Genomic DNA, 21,526 nt, shown 5'->3' with positions numbered 1-21,526 from the left:
CTCTGCTGCCACGTCTGCTCGCTCCTGAAACATTGCCTCCTCTGCCACTCCTCTGCGTGTTGTCTGACATACTCTTTAATTCAACGATTCTGTGTCCCTGAGTAATGATTCTGTGTCCCTGAGTAACAATTCTGTGTCCCTGAGTAACAATTCTGTGTCCCTGAGTAACGATTCTGTGTCCCTGAGTAACGATTCTGTGTCCCTCAGTAACGATTCTGTGTCCCTGAGTAACAATTCTGTGTCCCTCAGTAACGATTCTGTGTCCCTCAGTAACAATTCTGTGTCCCTGAGTAACAATTCTGTGTCCCTGAGTAACCATTCTGTGGCCCTGAGTAACAATTCTGTGTCCCTGAGCAACGATTCTGTGTCCCTAAGTAACGATTCTGTGGCCCTAAAGTCTCTGTGGCCCTAACTCTGTCCCTAATACACAGAGGTCTGTCTCTCTTGAATGACCGGAGGCTAATGGAGAATTCTAAGATGGCCGCGATTTATAGCTCCACCATTACACAGTGCTGGTTGGCTGGTTGCTGATTGGCTAATGCGATCACATGTCATGAATGAATGCATTATGGGTCAGCGCGCCTTGTCTGCGCGCCTTCCCAGAGATCCCCGCTCCGTCGCCACACATGTCGCCGCCATTTTTGGGAAAATTCGATTCGTGCATCTGAAGTTTGCTAATTTTCGGATTCGGCGCGAATCGAATATTTCCTAATCTTCGAAACGAATTCCACTTTGTCATGTTCGATTCGCTCATCTCTAATTATAGACACAAATGAATGAAGGTCTGTAATCAATATATCATTAAATTTGGTTTAAATGCAAGCAGTGTAAGTACCTGACATTGACATAGTATCACCCCTTTTGAAGGCCCTGTACAGCTGGACTCATGGGTCATGGGAATAAGCAGCAGAAGGAGCCATTCAGTTCATGTGCCATCAAAGAGCATGCTGATAGGATCCTTTCACGTGTCATGCAGGGGTGGGTCCAGGAGAGTCTGGGTCAGAGGAAGTGGGTTAAATGATGCTATCTAACAAGCTGAGAGCCTCTTGTGGTGGAAAAGAGGTACTGCAAATGCGCCATACTGCAAATAATTGCAACAAAAGCAAAAGGGTTTTTTTTTATCTTTTAATGGGCTTTGAATTTCTATCTTGCTTAGCTGAAGTTCTGATTAAAAATCTAAAGATTTGCCTAGACAACCATCCTAAATGGCATAAACTGCTACAAGACACAGATTGTTCTCAAGTTACAATTTTACTTTTATGTTATACAAATATATCATATTGATTGGAATATTACTTCATATGGACATTTACACTATATAATTGCACAAGATTTATTGTGTATGCCATCTTCCTGAAGCTTTTGGTTTAAATGCATACTTTACTTATGTAATTATAGATATGTGATACAATCAGGTGCTACTAATAATATATACATATATAAGACAAAGTTGTTTGTGTGCATGGCATACAAAGAGCTACAACAATGCCAATTCTGACACTTCTCACATACATGTAAAAATCAGCATTTTGTTGCTAGAAAAATACTTGGAATACCCAAACATTATATATTTTTAAGCAGAGGCCCTGGAGAATAAAATGGTGGCTTGCAATTTTTTATGTCACACAGTATTTGTGCAGCAGTTTTTCAAACACAATTTTTAAAACAAAAAAAATACACTTTAATGAATTTTAGTGAACACAAACACAATATAATACCCATTTTTTGTCAAAATATTAAATATTATGTTACGCCAAGTGAATAGATACAAAATATATCACACTTAAAAATTGAGTACACCCATTGAATGTCTCCAAACTATGGTACCTGGAAATCTCCATTTAAAAGCTTTTACAGGTTACCAGTTTAGAGTTACATGATACAAGAGGTCTGGTGGTAGAATGATTGCTCTTGCTCTGCTGTTTACGAAGATATCTCACGTGTGGTGCAATCACCATTTACATATACGTGCTGGATTTGTGTATGCATTCATATTTGTGAGCATGGGGGGTGCTTTACATTTTTTTAATTTATTTATTTTATTTAACTTTTTTTTTAAAACCCAACTCTATTGCTATGCATTCATATTTGTGTGTGAGCATTGGGGGTGCTTTAAATTTTATTTAATTTTTTTTTCTTTTAAACCAACTTTATTGCTATTCCATAGATGAACAACATCCCTTGCGATAGCATGGGACATGACAGGTCATCTTTATGGAGAGATGTGGGGTCTATTAGACCCCACATCTCTCCTCTGGCCTCCACTGCAGCCGATTAGACACAGATTGGTCTGATTGGCTGCTTCTCTGGCAGGTAACAAGCCAGTAAACAAAGAACCGAAACTGGAAGTGACTAAATCCTTGTCACTTTTGGTTTCTGATCTCACAGAGAGGGAATAACAACATCAGTTCCTCTCTCTCTATTCACTGCTGGAGATGTTGCTTGTTGGAACAGTCCCAGGCTCCCCAATTAAACAGGAGAGCCCGGGAAAGGTGGCATCGACCTGCTTCTGCCTCCTGTAGACATGATTGAGTGGCTGTATAGCCATTCTAATCAGTTCTACATGAAAGGGAATTGGCTGCTGAAAATTCTGGTTCCTGGAATGATGTCTGTAGCTACAGGCATTATCCAGTATAACCACTTAAACCCCAGAATGTCATGATTTCCACCCAGGGGGAAGTGGTTTAAAACTGCATAGAGAATGGTTTATTAAAACCATCAAAATCTTTATTTGCATAAACGGTACACAAATTCCAAAAACCTTTCGACAAACCTCTTGCAACACTGTTCCTTACATTGTCAAGAGACGTCTAAAACTGTCTGATATTGAACAGATTTCTGTTCACAGGTGATATGCATAATAATTTTACTGGGCATGTTTACAAGGAATATATATTAATCACTTGGCCTCCAGAGGATTTACCCCCCTTCCTGACCAGGCCATTTTTTGCGTTACAGAACTGCGTTACTTTAACTAACAACTGCGTGGTCATGTAATGCTGCACCCAAATTAAATTTGTGTCCTTTTTTTTACCATGAATAGAGCTTTCTTTTGGTAGTATTTGATTGCCTGTGCGTATTTTAATTTTTGCGCTATAAACAAAAGACTGACAATTAATCGGTTTATGTGAAAGTTATAGCGTTTACAAATGGCAGTATATATACTGGATTTTTAAAAATCTTTTACCAGTATTTGCGGCGATCAGCGACTTATTGCGGAACTGTGGCGAGCATTCTGACACTGGGAGAAACTGACTTGGTATCACTGACATCCCCAGTGACACCAATACAGTGATCAGTTCTAATAAAAAGCCCTGACACTGTAGTAACGGCACTGGGCAGGAAGGGGTTAACATCTGAGGCGATAAAAGGGTGTTCTGTGTGCTGTTTCACAGTAAGCTGTGTGTGTGCTTTCAACTGTAAGCACACTGCTTTGTATGGTTGTGCTATGCAGTGTGCAGGAGCTGACAGTGGAGAGAACTGTATTGTTTACATGCAGTTCTCTCCCCTGTCGGTAATACTCGGTGATCACCGGGTGCCGGCAAGTAATCAACGGCCAGGACCCAGTGATTTACAGCCGAGGTTGTGGATAACGGCATGGGTAGGGCACACATGCGGCTTGCACACACCCTCTACCTGAAAATGCAAAATCATGTGTTTTTGTGTATATATATATATATATATATATATATATATATATACATGATTCTGTGCAACCCTGCTGCCCTGTAGCAGTATTTCTGCTATAGGGCGGTGGAAAAGCGGTTTTGCATGCATCTTCCCATTTATAGTTAGGACTAAATAGTTTAAAAAAAAGTTTTAAAATGTGTATTTTTTTTTAGTTGGGTAAGTATGAAATATTGCATACAAATAACTTGTATATTGTACCAACGCTTAGGCTCCTACAGTGGGTAGGCTCCTGGAAAAAAGCCTGGTGTTTACAGAGCTCCATAGCTTAAAGCGGTAATAAACCGCTGATTGTAAAAAAAACCAAACAATCCCCTGCAAGGTAAAGGCATAATGTGCTATTATGCATTAGTAGCACATATATCCCACATGGAAGAAAAATATTTTTGAAATATATTTTTAAAATATTCTTCCCAAATATATTGACATTTGAAATGCTACAATTTTGGCCAAATTCCATATATTTCAAAATATGTTTATATATATACATTTGTAATGTACAGCGCTGAGCGAACCATTGGTGCTTTATAAATACTGTATAGTAATAATAATAATAATATATATATAGTCGTGTTCAAAATAATAGCAGTCAGATATCACTAACCTGATCAATCACTGTTTTTGGTAGAAATGATATTTCTACATGGCAAACAATTTACAAGCTGGTGAAGTGGAGTAATAGAAGTCCAACAGACGCAACAGTCATGACATGCTTGCTGCTGATTCGGTGTAATTGAATCACTAATTGAAAGGGGCATGTTCAAAATAATAGCAGTGTGGAGTTCTATTAGTGAGGTCATTCATTCTTTGAAAAACAGGTGGAAATTATTGCCCTTATTTAAGGAAGGAAGGCAGAAAATGTTGTACATGCTGGTTACAGTGCATTTCTCTCTGAAATTCTGAGAAAAATGGGTCGTTCCAGACATTGTTCAGAAGAACAGCGTACCTTGATTAAAAAGTTGATTGGAGAGGGGAAAACATATAAAGAAGTGCAGAAAATGATAGGCTGCTCAGCTAAAATGATCGCAAATGCTTTAAAATGGCAACCAGAATCTGAAAGACGTGGAAGAAAGCGAAAAACTTCCATTCGAATGGATAGAAGAATAGCCAAAATGGCAAGGACTCAGCCAACAATCAGCTCCAGGAAGATCAAAGAAGGTCTAAAGTTACCTGTGATTACTGTTACAATTAGAAGACGGCTATGTGAAGCCAAGCTATCTGCAAGAAGCCCCCGCAAAGTCTCACTGTTGAAAAAAAGACGTGCTGAAGAGGTTACAATTTGCCAAAGAGCACATTGACTGGCCTAAAAAGAAATGGCCCAACATTTTGTGGACTGATGAAAGTAAGATTTTTTTTTTTTGGGTCTAGTGGCCAGAGACAGTTTGTCAGACGACCCCCAAACACTGAATTCAAGCCACAGTACACTGTGAAGACAGTGAAGCATGGTTGCGCAAACATCATGATATGGTACGGTGTTGGGCCTATTTATCGCATACCAGGGATCATGGATCAGTTTGAATACATCAGAATATCAGAATACTTGAAGAGGTCATGCTGCCTTATGCTGAAAAGGAAATGCCCTTGAAATGGGTGTTCCAACAAGACAACGACCCCAAACACACCAGAAAACGTGCAACATCTTGGTTCCAGACCAACAAGATTGGCGTTATGCAGTGGCCAGCCCAATCCCCGGATCTTAATCCAATAGAAAACTTGTAGGGTGACATCAAAAATGCAGTTTCTGAGGCAAAACCAAGAAATAGAGAAGAACTGTGGAATGTAGTCCAATCATCCTGGGCTGGAATACCTGTTCACAGGTGCCAGAAGTTGGTTGACTCCATGCAACACAGATATACAGCAGTTCTCAGAAACAATGGTGATATAACTAAATATTAATTAAGTGATTCAAAGGAAAGTAAAAATTTCAAACATTTTTCAGTTTATATAGTGAATGTTTGAGTTTGTAAAGAAGAATACAAACACATTTTTTTGAACAGTCTAATATTCACTTTTCTTCAATTTGTTTTAGAGGAACAACACAAATTTGATATATTTTTCTTCATGTTTTGATTTGGAATAGAATGTGTAGTGTTCCCAATGCATTTGTGTGTATGGAAATAAAAGCTATTAGAAGGATTTTGAGCTTTATTCACTTTTTTCTTTTTTCAACACACTGCTATTATTTTGAGCACAAATATATATATATATATATATATATATATATATATATTGGGGGAAAAAGTATTTAGTCAGCCACCAATTGTGCAAGTTCTCCCACTTAAAAAGATGAGAGAGGTCTGTAATTGGCATCATAGGGAGACCTCAACTATGAGAGACAAAATGAGAAAAAAAAATCCAGACAATCACATTGGCTGATTTGGAAATAATAATTTATTTACAAATTATGGTGGAAAATAAGTATTTGGTCACCTACAAACAAGCAAGATTTTTGGCTCACACAGATCTGTACCTTCTTCTTTAAGAGGCTCCTCTGTCCTGCACTCATTACCTGTATCAATGGTACCTGTTTTAACTTGTTATCAGTATAAAAGACACCTGTCCACAACCTCAAATAGTCACACTCCAAACTCTACTATGGTGAAGACCTAAGAGCTGTCGAAGGACACCAGAAACAAAATTGGAGACCTGCAGGCTGGGAAGACTGAATCTGCAATAGGCAAGCAGCTTGGTGTGAACAAATCAACTGTGGGAGCAATAATTAGAAAATGGAAGACATACAAGACCACTGATAATCTCCCTCGATCTGGGGCTCCACGCAAGATCTCACCCCGTGGGGTCAAAATGATCACAAGAACGGTGAGCAAAAAACCCAGGACCACACGGGGGGACCTAGTGAATGACCTGCAGAGAGCTGGGACCAACGTAACAAAGGCTACCATCAGTAACACACTACGCCACCAGGGACTCAGATCCTGCAGTGCCAGACGTGTCCCCCTGCTTAAGCCAGTACATGTCCGGGCCCATATGACGTTTGCTAGAGAGCATTTGGATGATCCAGAAGAGGATTAGGAGAATGTCATATGGTCAGATGAAACCAAAATAGAACTGTTTGGTAGAAACACAGCTCGTTGTGTTTGGAGGAGAGAGAATGCTGAGTTGCATCCAAAGAACACCATACCTACTGTGAAGCATGGGGGTGGCAACATCATGCTTTGGGGCTGTTTCTCCGCAACGGGACCAGGACGACTGATCCATGTACAGGACAGAATGAATGGGGCCATGTATCATGAGATTTTGAGTGCAAACCTCCTTCCACCAGCAAGGGCATTGAAGATGAAACGTGGCTGGGTCTTCCAACATGACAATGATCCCAAACATACCACCCGGGCAACGAAGGAGTGGCTTCGTAAGAAGCATTTCAAGGTCCTGGAGTGGCCTAGCCAGTTTCCAGATCTCAACCCCATAGAAAACCTTTGGAGGGAGTTGAAAGTCCGTGTTGCCCAGCGACAGCCCCAAAACATCACTGCTCTAGAGGAGATCTGCATGGAGGAATGGGCCAACATACCAGCAACAGTGTGTGCCAACCTTGTGAAGACTTACAGGAAACGTTTGACCTCTGTCATTGCCAACAAAGGATATATAACAAAGTATTGAGATTAACTTTTGATATTGACCAAATACTTATTTTACACCATAATTTGCAAATAAATTCTTTCCAAATCAGCCAATGTGATTGTCTGGATTTTTTTTCTCATTTTGTCTCTCATAGTTGAGGTCTACCTATGATGCCCATTAGAGGCCTCTCTCATCTTTTTAAGTGGAAGAACTTGCACAATTGGTGGCTGACTAAATACTTTTTTGCCCCACTGTATATATATATATATATATATATATATATACTGTATGTGGAAATGCGTTTTTATTACAAAATATATGAAAGATATTTAAAAATACATTTCAAATATACTGTATGTCTTTTAAAATTCAAATCTACATTTTTGGAATGCATTTACAAATATATGTAAAAATATCTGTTATAATGACTTTTTTATATGTTAAAAAAACTGAAGAATATATTTAAAAAATATATTTTTTAAAAATATATTCAGATTTGTTTAACATATAAAAAGTAATTTTAACATATATTTTTGGGGATTTTGAACCGACGACCCTGGTACTGCCAGGCGGAAATGCTAACCATTTAGCCACTGTGCTGCCCAAAATTAAAAAAAAAATTCAGGAAATCACATTGTATGATTTTTAAAGAATTTATTTGTCTTGCACTGCTGAACATAAGTATTTGACCACCTAAGAAACAGCAAGAATTCTGGCTCTCAAAGACCTGTTACTGTGCCTTTAAAAAGTCCACCTCTACTCCACTCATTAATCTAACTTGGTAGCACCTGTCTGAGCTCTTTAAAGACACCTGTCCACCCCACAGTCAGTCAGACGCCAACTACTACCATGGGCAAGATCAAAGAGCTGTGAAAAGACACCAGAGACAAAATTGTGGACCTCCACAAGGCTGGAAAGGGCTACGGGGCAAATGCCAAGCAGCTTGGTGAAAATAGATCAACAGTTGGAGCAATTGTTAGAAAATGGAAGAGGCTAAAGACGACTGTCAGTCTCCCTCGGACTGGGGCTCCATGCAAGATCTCACCTCGTGGGGTATCACTGATGATAAGAAAGGTGAGGAATCAGCCCAGAACTACAAGGGAGGAGCTGGTCAATGACATGAAGAGAGCTGGGACCACAGTTTCAAAGGTCACTGTCAGTAGAACACTACGCCGTCATGGTTTCAAATCATGCATTGCACGGAAGGTTCCCCTGCTCAAGTCATCACATGTCCAGGCCCGTCTGAAGTTTGCCAATGACCATCTGGATGATCCAGAGGAGGCATGGGAGAAAGTCATGTGGTCAGATAAGACCAAAATAGAACTTTTTGGTCTAAACTTCACTCGTCGTGTTTGGAGGAAAAAGAAGGATGAGTTGCATCCCAAGAACACCATCCCTACTGTGAAGCATGGGGGTGGTAACATCATGCTTTGGGGGTGCTTTTCTGCGAAGGGAACAGGACGACTGCACTGTATTAAAGAGAGGATGAATGGGGCCATTTATTGTAAGATTTTGAGCAACAACCTCCTTCCCTCAGTCAGAGCATTGAAGATGGGTCGTGGCTGGGTCTTCCAACATGACAACGACCCGAAGCACACAGCCAGGATAACCAAGGAGTGGCTCCGTAAGAAGCATATCAAGGTTCTGGAGTGGCCTAGCCAGTCTCCAGACCTAAATCGAATAGAACATCTTTGGAGGGAGCTGAAACTCTGTGTTACTCAGCGACAGCCCCGAAACCTGACAGATCTAGAGGAAATATGTGGAGGAGTGGGCCAAAATCCCTGTTGCAGTGTGTGCAAACCTGGTCAAGAACTACAGGAAACATTTGACCTCTGTAAGACAAATAAATTCTTTAAAAATCATACAATGTGATTTCCTGAATTTTTTTTTTATTCTGTCTCTCAGAGTGGGAATGCACCTACAATGTGAATTTCAGACCCCTCCATGATTTCTAAGTGAGAGAACTTGCAAGATCGCAGGGTGTTCAAATACTTCTGTTCCTCACTGTATACTGAATATGGCCAAAATTTAAGCATTTCAAATATATGTCAATATATTTGGGGAGAATATTTTTAAAATATATTTCAAATATATTTTTCTTCCATATGGGATGAAATACTTACCTTAGAACAAAATACTCCAGCAGTGCACTGTCACCACTAACAGGGCTTCCATCTTCAACCAATCTTCTTCCCCGTTTGCTAGCTCCAGTTCTCTGAATGGCCAAGCGATGATGATGTCACTCCCATGCATGTGCACGGGAGTCACTGTTCACGGCACACAGCTCTGAAGGGCACATGCACCATGTGACATCACTGGCTGCAGCCAGTGTGAATAGTGCAAGTTTAGGAGATATTCACCGTACTTACAGGCAGTGGTGTATTTACTGCAAGGCAAACAAGGCATTTGCCTGTGGCAGCAATTTGCAGGTGGGGCAGTGCCACCCCCTCCTGACAGCAGCTTTCCCAACAAGCTCATCTGAGCTCCTTGCTTCCCTTGTCAGCTCTCCTGCAGGTTCCCCGCTCCTGCCCCTGCACTCCAGGCCAATTCACCTGTCCCCAGAATGCTGTATTAGCACTCTCTGCCCAATCCTCTTCCTCCGCATCCACTCTTCACCCAGAGCCCAGAACTGCCCTCATCGCCACCACTATGGGTTTGGGGCATGGTGGGCACAGCCAGGGTATGCACAGGGCAGTGCCTGGAGAGGGAGATCACAGGCAGGGGAGGCTGCTATCAGATCAGGGGAAGTGGACACATGGCACATGTCACAGATCCTTCACTACACAGCAGCTGTCATTGATGGTGGTGGTTATGGCCATATGGGGGGAGGGTTGGTGATGGGGTGATGGTAGGGGGAGGTGCCTAATTTCAGTATTGCCTAAGACAGAACAAGGGAGAATACACCACTGAATACAGGTAAGCCTTATTATAGGCTTCCCTCTGGGTACAACTTCCAATGCGGAGATTCCTACCGATTTAAGCTGCAATTGACATAAGCAAGTGAACAAATCAGAGCAGTGACTCCTCCCACCTCCTGCTTGCTCTGTTCAGAAAGGGCAATACAGAGTTTCAGTTTGAGAGAGTCTAAAAGTGAACACCTTCTACTCTGCTTTCTCCTGAAAAATATGAATAATGCTTTGTAAATTCTGGATCAGAATTAGAATTCTGCATCAGAGTACAGCCTATAAAAAATCAATTTGTTGTGTACAGTATATACAGTTGGAGAAAAAAATGACTTCAAATAAAATTAACCACAAACTATTGTAATGCTGTTGCAGGTGTACATTTTGTCTTCTACTACAAAATCGCTACAAATGAAAGAGGAGTTGATTCAAACATACGCTATTGAATACAGGACCTTGTTGATGGGGAGTGTGATGGTGCTGTGGCACTATGAGTGGAGCTGCATATGGGTGTGTGTACTGTATGGTTTCCTTTATGTGAAATATCTGGTGATCCTGACAGTCCCCCTACTCTTCAAACTGACCATGCCAACCATGTGAGCACATCCATCCCAGCATGGTCAGTTTTCTGGCTGTTCTGGGAGAAGAGCTTTCCTTTACCTCCAATGGCTAATGCATGTGCTGACATGTTCCATTGCACAGCCACTCACTAGGAAGATCAGTGTTTTGCAGTTTCTCCTCCCCTACCTCTCTAAACCCCTTATGCAGCTGAGAACAGAAATTATGAGATTGCTTATTTAAAAAAAAAAAAAAAAAAAAAAGAAGGTATTAATCATTTATTTACTACCCATCTCGCCTCACACCTTTTCACCCAAGAAAAGAGCAATTTTTACACTTCTGCTATGGGACTGTTTATTTGGTGATAACTTTGTCATTGCTAAAAGCATAACTTCACTCTCTTAATCAACATAAACTATTTTTAATCCTTATGTTGCTAGCACTAGTAAATGGATAAGAAAGTAGATCATATTTACTTGTTTTAAACTTTTTACATTTCTTCAGTTACTTCCTGGTTTCCATGCCTAGGCAAATGATGTCATACATCCCAGGAGTCTTCAGGAGGGGAGGGAAGGTTCTCAGCTCAGCCAATGACTGAGCAAAGGGCAGATGGATTCCAGGAAGTAACTTACTTAATATGGCCTCTGCCAGAAATGCCGTGGGGTATTTTTCAAAATTATTTCTCAGAAATAAAGCACGGAGACATGGATGGATGGGTGAGTTTGCTTTGAATAATAACAATGAATTAAATAGCACTTTTGGTTTGTGGTGCTCAGATAAAAATGTAATACATATATTGTTTTTTTAAGGACAACCAAGGTTTTCTTTTTGTGAATATTGTCATGCAACAATGATTTTTTTTTTTTTGGAAGCCTTAAAAAATTAAATATAGCAAAATGCACTTTTTCTTTATTTGAGCAGTGATAGTTTTAAAATAAATTTGTGTTAATGCACATACAAAGTACACATTTTATTTTGAAATAAATTTGTCCTGTTTAAAATGACACAAAAAAAAGGAAATCCATCATCATTTGACATTTACGAAGAATATAACAAAATATGTACAGTAATTAGGAAATCAAGGCACCTTAGATTGTACGCTCCTTGAGGGTTAGGGACTGATGTGAATATACAATATATATATGTACAGCACTGCGTAAATTGATGGCGCTATATAAGTACCTGTAATAAAATAAAGATAAAATAAGGCCACACATTTTAAAGTGAAAGACAGGTTGTGAAATATGGTAGGCCCTTTATGTTTCAATATTTTTATTAAGTTTTTCAGAGATAAACAGGGAAAAACAGGGAAATGAGATATGGTTCATTCATACAATATTGCAATAGACAAAATATAGTTGAGCATTTTTGTTGTGATTCCGCCCATTGGACGGATGAGGAGTTGGTCTTGTTTAGCAATATCATCATAGGTATTCGTGTGCATATGATGAACCTTGGTGAGGAGTGTGGGGTGTTAGGGGGGTTTTGGTGGAGAGGTGGGGGAGGATAGGATTTGGATGGTAGGCCCTTTACAAGGTTATTTTGAGTTAGTGACTGGGGACAACGAGAAGGCAATGTATTATATACTGTCTTTGGATCTGTGTATACAAAAGAAATGGTGGAGTTCAAATTCATAATGGGGATAGTATTAACATAGAACCAAAAGAATCACAATGGCTTAAAACTGATATGGTCCAGAAACATTTAGACAAAATAAGAGTGAATAAAGCACCTGGACCAGATGGCATCCACCCACATGTTGTCAGAAAGTTGAGCTCTGTTGTTTAAAAGCCATTGTTTTTCATTTTTAGAGTCTTTATTGATTTTCTCAGTGCCTTTAGAATGGCCAAAGAGCCAATGCGATTCCTATATATAAAAAGGATCCTACTGTTGAACCAGATGAAAGTTGAGTAGTGGGTGGAACAGTTATTACTCTACTGCCAGACATCCTTCAATATGCAAATCAAAGGAACCAGTCAGATGATAATCCTTGGTCGATCATTGACTGAAGCAAATGCAGTCATTATTTGGCAGTGCCCACTGTACTCTGGCAGCAGTGCAGTACAAAGAAAAGTAAGGGCTCATGTACACAGGGCATTTGAAGAACTTTTCTGAATGCTGGAAACTGACTGCTAGAAGACGTGGGTTAAAAATGGCAGTTTAGCTGCATTTACCTACCGCATTTAGCCGTGTTTACGCACGTTTGCCTTTAGAAGCATTTTTAAAAGATAACCTTAGGAGACCCTCCCAAATGCCCAAAATGCACTGAAAAATAGTAAATAACTAAACTATTTCAGACATTTTGGGAGAAATAGAGAGAACAGAAGCAGAGAGAGCACTACTTTCTGATGGGTGTTGCAACTGTAGCAAAAGTGGCTGGTGAACCATGCTTGGGACTGTGGGATGAGCTACATAGTGCTGTAATGCCTGTAATGCCTCAGGATGCATTCTGGAGTGCACACAACACTCCTTGTGTTTGTTGCTGTGTTTTAATGTGTTCCAGTACAGTTCTGTGCAGAAATAATGCAGCACGGTCTACCATTTTTTCCTGCACACGAAACCTGGAACTGACTGCACTGGTGGTACGCCATTCCCAGCACGAGATTACGTCACTTCCGGTCACGTGGGGACGTTTTTGTCCGGACGCAGCGGCCATATTGGTTTCCCTCCCTGTGTGAGAGTACACCCATGATGTGAGGTGAAAAAGCGCTGTATCCAAAGATACCATGTGAGTTGGAAAGTTTGTTATGCCATATTACTTATAATAAACGGTGTTATACTATGGGAAGTTTCTGTTTGTGCCCTATATGACGTGGTAAGAGGAGGTGGAGTGGAAGTCCTGAGGTTCCTGCCTGAGTTGCTTGGAGGAAAGGATTGCCTTTAAGGAGAGCCTTTTTGCCTTTTGGCCCTGTGTGGGTCGAGGAGGGGAGGTGAGCAGGCATTTCTGCCGTTGGAGGATTCCTTTCTTGAGCACTAGAAGTGAAGATCACAGAGTGTTTCACATTTTTGCATGGATTATTTGAGTTTTTTTGATACACTGAGTTTATTTATTTATATTTTTTTGATCTAAGAAGCAATTTTTTCTAATTTGTTATAGGGTTTACCACAGACATATGTATTTACCTATCGCAGCATCACTATATACCTTTTTTTGATATTCAGTTGTGTCACAAGTATCACGATTTGTCACATTTTTATGAATCAGTAGTATTATGTTAATTGTTTTTATCACTATATATTATGAATTGTATATCTTGGTATCCTTTATCACAGATCTATTAAGAGTTAATAGTATATGGGTATATATGTGAAGTGTTTATGTAATTTTTCACCTATTGAATAATTTTTTTAGTTAATTTGAGAGCGCTTCACTATTTTATGCACGGTATTTTTGACTTATTGGTTGAGTTTGAGTGATTGCAGCTAGTAGATAGGGACCTACCCATATTAAGCGCAGGAGGATATCCCCCCTTATTTACTGGTGGTACTAGGTTCATTTGAATACATGGAAAATGCATTCTAATGAAGAAAAAAGGCTCTGGACAGCATCTGGATATGGACCAGCCCAAGAACGCGTCTAAACGCAAACACCCATGAAACGCTGGTAAACTCTACTCCTGAACGAGATTTTTGTGCTTTCAAAAAAGTGCCTGTAATCTCAACTGCCTGTAAACAACTATGTGTACATGGACACATAGGAAAACATAAAGGGGAGTTCAGCTCCTGAACTTCAGTTTAGCAGCTGCAGTGTACATGAGCCCTAAGCCTTTTAAATTAAAAAAGTATCCAATGATGTAAGAGGAAAAGGGGAAGAAAAAAGAAAAAATACATAAAACGTTTTCATGGATGAAGGTCTGCTTTAAGAATATAAAAATAATTTGATGTTCATAGTCTCATCACACTAAAGAGATCAGGTTACCAGCGAAATGAAAATTGCAGGTAAAAGCAAAGAAAAATGAAGTATTTTACATGCATATATGCAGCATTTCCCCTTTTACCTCTGAACTTACTAAAAAAAGTGACTACTTCAGAATAGTCAATTTCTTAGCACAGCCCCCTCTCCTCTTACACATCAAAGCCCTCTCCACTTCTGAGAGTGGCCAATCTGTGTCTGTGTTAAAAGCTCCTCTACATAAACTTTTATGTAGCAGTCAGGGAAGGCGCAAAGAGGAATGCTATAGAGCAGGGGGTCTCCAAACTTTTCAAACAAAGGGCCAGTTTACTGTCCTGCAGACTTTAGGAGGGCTGTGATGTGCCCAGTGGGGGTAAAAATGTCCTGGGCCCAGCATCAGTGAAAATAAACATTGCCTCAGGGTTGGTGGTCAGTAGGAGAAAGAGTAGCGCCCCATCATTGGTGTCAGTGGAAGGAATAGTGCCCCATCAATTGTATCAGTGGGAGGAATAGTGTCCCATCATTGGTGTCAGTGGGAGGAATAGTGGTGCCTCATCGCTTGTATCAGTGGGTGGAATAGTGTCCCATCATTGGTGTCAGTGGGAGGAATAGTGCCCCATCACTGGTATCAGTGCTAGGAATAGTGCCCCACCATTGGTGTCAGTGGGAGGAATAGTGCCTCATCGTTGGTGTCAGTGGGAGGAATAGTGCCCCATCGTTGGTGTCAGTGGGAGGAATAGTGTCCCATCATTGGTGTCAGTGGGAGGAATAGTGGTGCCTCATCGCTTGTATCAGTGGGTGGAATAGTGTCCCATCATTGGTGTCAGTGGGAGGAATAGTGCCCCATCACTGGTATCAGTGCTAGGAATAGTGCCCCATCATTGGTGTTAGTGGGAGGAATAGTGCCTCATCGTTGGTGTCAGTGGGAGGAATAGTGCCCCATTGTTGGTGTCAGTGGGAGGAATAGTGTCCCATCGTTGGTGTCAGTGGGAGGAATAGTGCCCCATCGTTGGTATCAGTGGGAGAAATAGTGCCCCATCGTTGATATCAGTGGGAGGAATAGTGCCCCATCGTTGATATCAGTGGGAGGAATAGTGCCCCATTGTTGGTATCAGTGGGGGGAATAGCGCACCATCGTTGGTGTCAGTGGGAGAAATAGTTCCCCATCATTGGTGTCAGCGGGAGGAATAGTGCCCCATTTTTGGTGTCAGAGGGAGGAATAGTGCCCCAAGGGCCAGATAAAGGCTAGTAAAGGGCCTCATCCGGCCCTCGGGCCGCAGTTTGGAGACCACTGCTATAGAGTGTCACTTAAAGGACAGATCTGAGCCTGCTGACATCCAAGATGTCAGCGCAGAGCAGAAGTCTCAGGATTTTTGGATGTCTACACAAGGGAGGCTTTTATAGGTAAATAACAAGCCTGAAATATGATAAATGCACATTTAATCCCATGGGAAGATTGCTGTTGAAACGAATAGTCAGGTAAATGGGTCTTTTTAAGAATATGAAAATATTTGATTATACATAGCTTGACCACAGTTGTATTTCAAAGTTCAACTTCACCCAAAAAGATATTTCAGATTTGAGTGGTTGGTCTCATTTTGTCCTTTTACATTTTTGCTGTGATGCAAGAGAGAGACATTTCCACCTGAATTCTCCATTCCACCCTTCCAACTGTCATAATTATTACAAAGTCAAATTATTTTCATACTCTGAATTGATAGAATTTCCAGATGTTCAATATGTAAATAAATGGGAAGCATGACACCTTTGTTCTGGCAGTATGGGAGAAATCTCATAATTGGGATCCCCAACCAATGAGGTAGGTGACTCAAATGGCAAAATTAAAATTTCACTGGATTGGATTGATTTGGCCTGTAATATTTCTACATTTGTGTGCTGAAAATGACAAGGCCAGTGTCCTGTAGAATCATTACATCTACATTGTGAAGCTACTGGTTTCTATTGTTGCAGGAGTGCTGAAACGTCGGCTTGTTCCACGGTGTCTAATGTCACTTGCTCTAGAGGTGCATCCAAAATTCTTCAGCATGAGCAATATGTCCTTTCTGAATTTAACACCCACAAATGCATAGAGGATTGGGTTGATGCAGCAACGAGTGAATGCCAGATTGCTGGTGATGATGATGGCAATATCTTTACGTTTTCTTACTTCACAGCTCATCTGCATACTTCCTATGAAGTCGGTGGTCTCCATGAAAGTGACCAATGTGTAAGGGAGTTGGAAGACCACAAAGACTAGCACAATGGAGATGATGACCTTCATGGCTTTGTGTTTCTTAAAACATCTACAAGAAAATAGGGTCTTGATAATAGAAAAGTAGCATACAATCATCACACAGAAAGGTAAAATGAAGCCAAGGACAATCTGAAAGAAGTTACAGATACTCTTCATTGTACTGGTTTCTTCTTCTGGAAAGATCATTTTGCAGATTTCTGAACCATCTAGATTTTGTGACTTACTGTACTTGAATTCAGGAATGCTAAGCAAGACTGATAATATCCAGACAACAAAGGAGATGCATTGGCTGTGACAGATGGACATTTGCCGCCTTGTGTGAGCCTCCACAGCCAGGACAATTTCATGATAACGGTCCACACTGATGCAAGTTAGGAACAAGAATCCGCTAAAGAAGTTAATGGCGAACACACCTTGTACAAGCTTACACATCGTATTGTCAAACATCCAGCCATTAATAGCGCTGGTTATCCAAAATGGAAGTGTCATGAGCTGAAGGAGGTCGGCTATGGCCAGGTTAATAAGATAGATGTCAGTCTTAGATTTAACCTTACGGGAGAATCCATATGTAAGGAGGACCAAGGTATTGCCACACACGCCAATCAATAATACAAGTATTTGAATAAATGGTTGAAAGATTCTGCTGAATTCTGTAATGCCACTGACTTCACAGATCTCCGGAATTTCATAGTCAGATGAAACATAGTCACCTGTTGTAACCCGGGGGCTGTCAGAAAACTGTAAGAGAAAAAAGAAATTAGGAGTTGTTCCAGGCATAGCTTGTTTTTGTATTCTAACCTAAACAGATTTCTTTTACCTTCTTTCAGTTACAACAAAGAGATTTTAACTTCTCCAACCAATGTAACCCAGTTATATCCATCCTTGTCTTAGATTCATTTAAAACAGTCCCAAAACCTCAAGAGCAGGAGTATGGCGGAGAACACACACACATACTTACTTCAATACATCAGCATTGGTCTCAGTGTTGCCAACCGTTCATGTTTTAGGGACTGCCAGTAAAAACCAGTCACTTTTCTCCTGCCCTAAATACCGTGACAGGGAAAGCATGTCAGTGAAAAATATGGCTGTGCGCTCGGCTCAGAACTGCACATGCACGCCATCCAAGATCATCCATGTGCACTCTCTGCTACTGTGTGTGTTCGAGCAGTTAGGGGGCCAGGTCTGGTGCAGGCGGTGGACTGAGCATGAGTGCTGAGTGTCAGCCTGTGATGTCATCACAGGCTGACATTCAGCATGTGATGACATCACATTCTGACACTCAGCATGTGATGTCATCTGTCATAGAGCACAAGCCTTGTGTGCGACAATGAGGGACAGTCATGGATGAGAGCAAAGGCAAGTCAGGAGCGGGGGACTGTCTGTCTGTCACGCTGTTCTGGACTTTGGAGGGACCACCTGGGCCTGACTTGGGAGTGGAAGACTGGAGGAGAGAGACTGACTGTCACTGGGGAGGAGGAGGGTATGTGTCTGTGTGTCGCTTGTGGTAATGGTGAGCATCTGGTGAGGTCAGGTGTCATCATCCCTGTGGTGCTGCTGCACGTCAGTGTCACTGAGTCTGGTAGTCAATTTCATGTGTGTGCCACTGCTTGCCTACCCATTCATTTCTTGCCCTTCTATCTGTCCCTGAGCTGGTAAGTGGGGGGGGGCCTGCCTTCCTACCTGTCCGGAGTGAAGACAGTGACTGACACTGTCAGGCACCCAGGCAGTTGATTCCATATGTGACCCCCAAGCCACATACCTTGCCCTGAGCCAGGAAAGGGGGGATGGCAGCAGTCTGCTGGGCACTGCAGGCTAGCTGAGGGGCCTGTTTCTAAGGGGGCAAAGCAGTCTCTCTCTCTCTCTCTCTCTCCTCTCCCTCTCTCTCTCTCTCTCTCTCTCTCTCTCTCTCTCTCGCAGTGATTAGTTATAATAACCCACCCTTACTATATTGAAAATAAAACGAGAAATAGGTTTTTTTACATTAATATCTACCTTAAATCACACTGTTAATTGCATATTGTGCTTGTTTGTAGCTTAAATACTGACATTTGTACTTAAAACTGTAATTTTGTAACTTTTGGAAATGCCAGGCAAAACATGGCTGTACCAGTAAAATTTGGACGTTATGTCAATGAATTTCAATCCGGTAGGTTGGCACCACTGATTGGCCTGATGCTGCAGCTGTGCGCCGCCAGCTCTAAGACTGAAAACTAAATGATCACATGACCACTGATTGGCCTGTTGCTGCAGCTATGCGCTGCCAGCTCTAGGACTGAGAACTAAATGATCACATGACCACTAATTGCTCAGTTCAGGGCCTTCTCCAAGTAGACACCAGTGACTGTCAGTCATCACTCTCCCCTATACTCCTCCAGCTCTCATTGGAGCGCCAGGCTGGCGAGGGGATGGGTATAGCTGGAGCCAGCTATCAGTCAGGCACCTGGGTGTATCCTAACAATATAGTCAGGATCCTTCCAAAGCCTAGAGTGGCTCTGTGACAACAGCTGACAGTGGGCTTTAGCATACTATTGGCTGATTCTAGGTCACAGGAAAGCACAAGAGAAGTGTGGCCAAAAAAAGCTTTGGCCATGGGACAGCAAGCAGCAGGTATACCATTTAAATTAGATAAATAATGACACTATTAATAATAATGACACTATTAATTAATAATGACATTATTAGATAAATAATGAAATAAAATAGGCTGTGGACGTTTTATTATTGGTTTCAAATAAACATATAACAATTAAACTCTTCATGAATTTATTTAAATAACCAAAGCCTCAAATGGCTCAGCCACTATGGCTCAAGCCAAAGTAATTTAACCACTTGCCCTCCAGAGGATTTACCCCCCTTCCTGACCAGGCCATTTTTTGCGATAACAGCACTGTGTTATTTTAACTGACAATTGCGCAGTCATGCAATGCTGCATCCAAATTAAATTTATGTCCTTTTTTTTCACATGAATTGAGCTTTCTTTTGGTGGTATTTGATCGCTTGTGTGTTTTTTATTTTTTCACTATAAAAAGAAAAGTCCAAAAATTTTGAGAAAAAAAACAATATTTTTAAATGTTTGCTATAAAACATGTCCAGTAAAATTTTAAAAAACAAATTTTGTCATAAATTTAGGCCAAAATGTATTCTGCGACATGTCTTTGCTAAAAAAAAAAAAAAAAATCCCAATATATGTAAATTAATTAGTTTACGTGAAAGTTATAGCGTTTACAAATGTATAGATACTGGGATTTATTTATTTATACTAGTAATGGCGGTGATCAGTGACTTTTAGCAGGACTGCAGCAGACGTTCTGACACTGGGGGGCACTGACTAGGTGTCACTGACATCCCCAGTGACACCAATACAACGATCAGTGCTAAAAAACAGCACTGACACTGTACTAATGGCACTGGGCAGGAAGGGGTTAACATGAGTGGTAATCAAAGGGTTAACTGAGTGCTGGGAGTGTTTTACTAGGGGGCTGTGTGTGTTTCACTGTAATCACACTGCTCTGGAAGTCATCCAGAGCAGTGTGCCTGAGCTAAACAGGGAGGAGGACTTCTAGTAAACAAAAACAGTCCTCCTTCCCGTCAGTGATCGTCGGAAATCACTGGGCGCCATTGAGTAATTACCAGCTGGGACTCGGTGACTGACAGCTGCGGCCGGGAATGGCCCCCTATCCGGAAGTACAAAATCACGTCTATATACGTTATTTTGTGCACCTCTGCTGCTCTGTAGCAGTACATCTGCTATAGGGAGGCGGGGATGCAGTTAACCACCTGCCCTCCTGAGGATTTACCCCCCTTAATGATCAGGCCTCGTTTTGCTACTCGGCACTGCACTAATTCAACTGATAATTGCGAGGTCCTGCAATGCTGTACCCAAACGAAATTTACTTTTTTTTCACACAAATAGAGCTTTCTATCGGTGGTATTTGATCACCTGTACGCTTTCTATTTTTCGCACTACAAACAAAAAAAGACCGAAAATTTTTAAGAAAAATAATATTTTTTACTTTCGGCTATAAAAAATATATAGTAAACTCAAACTCAAAGATTTTACTTTCTGACTGCCCATCATATTTCTTGAGGTGCTAAAATACCAGGATAGTACAAACATCCCCAAATGACCCCTTTTTCGGAAAATAGACACCCTAAGCTATCTGCTGTAAGGCATATTGAGTCCATGGAAGATTTATTTTTTTTCCACAAGTTTCTGGAAAATGACAAAAAACATCTTTTTTATACACAAAGTTGTCATTTAAATGATTTATTTCTCGCACAAGCCATGGGTATATGTGGAATTATACCCCAAAATACATTCTGCTAATTCTACCGAGTATGGGGATACCACATGTGTGAGACTTTTTGGGAGCCTAGCCACATACAGGAGCCTGAAATCCAATGACCACTTTGAAAGCTTAAAGGTGCGTAACTTCCTCATTTCACTTCCTCGCTACCTATCACAGTTTCGGAGGCCCTGAAATGCCAGGATAGCACCAAACTAAAAAAAATTTCAGGGCCTCCAAAACAGTCCTCCTTCCCGTCAGTGATCGTCGGAAATCACTGGGCGCCATCGAGTAATTACCAGCCGGGACTCGGTGATTGACAAGTAATAAGTAATCACGAAGTGTAATGAGGAAATAAAGCCCTTTAACA

General features: G+C 41.0%; 1 protein-coding gene across 1 annotated transcript; it reads right to left on the bottom strand.

Moving 5' to 3' along the window:
* Nucleotides 1-16,552: 16,552 nt before the first annotated feature.
* On the bottom strand, nucleotides 16,553-18,136 carry LOC149441445 (C-C chemokine receptor type 9-like). Its single transcript, XM_089657325.1, has 2 exons — nucleotides 17,981-18,136; nucleotides 16,553-17,608 (listed from the first exon to the last, which is right to left on the bottom strand). The coding sequence occupies exons 1-2, from the start codon at nucleotides 18,134-18,136 to the stop codon at nucleotides 16,553-16,555; spliced, it is 1,212 nt and encodes a 403-aa protein (XP_089513451.1).
* Between the last annotated feature and the right edge of the window lie 3,390 nt (nucleotides 18,137-21,526).

This window comes from Staurois parvus, unplaced genomic scaffold, assembly GCF_062004578.1.
Source record: "Staurois parvus isolate SC_StPar_1 unplaced genomic scaffold, SC_StPar_1.0 ptg000983l, whole genome shotgun sequence".
Taxonomy (NCBI): domain Eukaryota; kingdom Metazoa; phylum Chordata; class Amphibia; order Anura; family Ranidae; genus Staurois; species Staurois parvus.
Note: the sequence above shows the minus strand (reverse complement) of the source record. Positions and strands in the feature narration are given on the sequence as shown.

Bases quoted from the DNA above. Each gene is read 5' to 3' on its own strand.
- LOC149441445 (XM_089657325.1), bottom strand. From the start codon at position 18,136: ATGTCATCACATGCTGAATGTCAGCCTGTGATGACATCACAGGCTGAC. The intron at 17,609-17,980 runs GTGCAGTTCTGA...TTTCTCTTACAG, and splicing joins TGATCTTGGATGGCGTGCAT to TTTTCTGACAGCCCCCGGGT.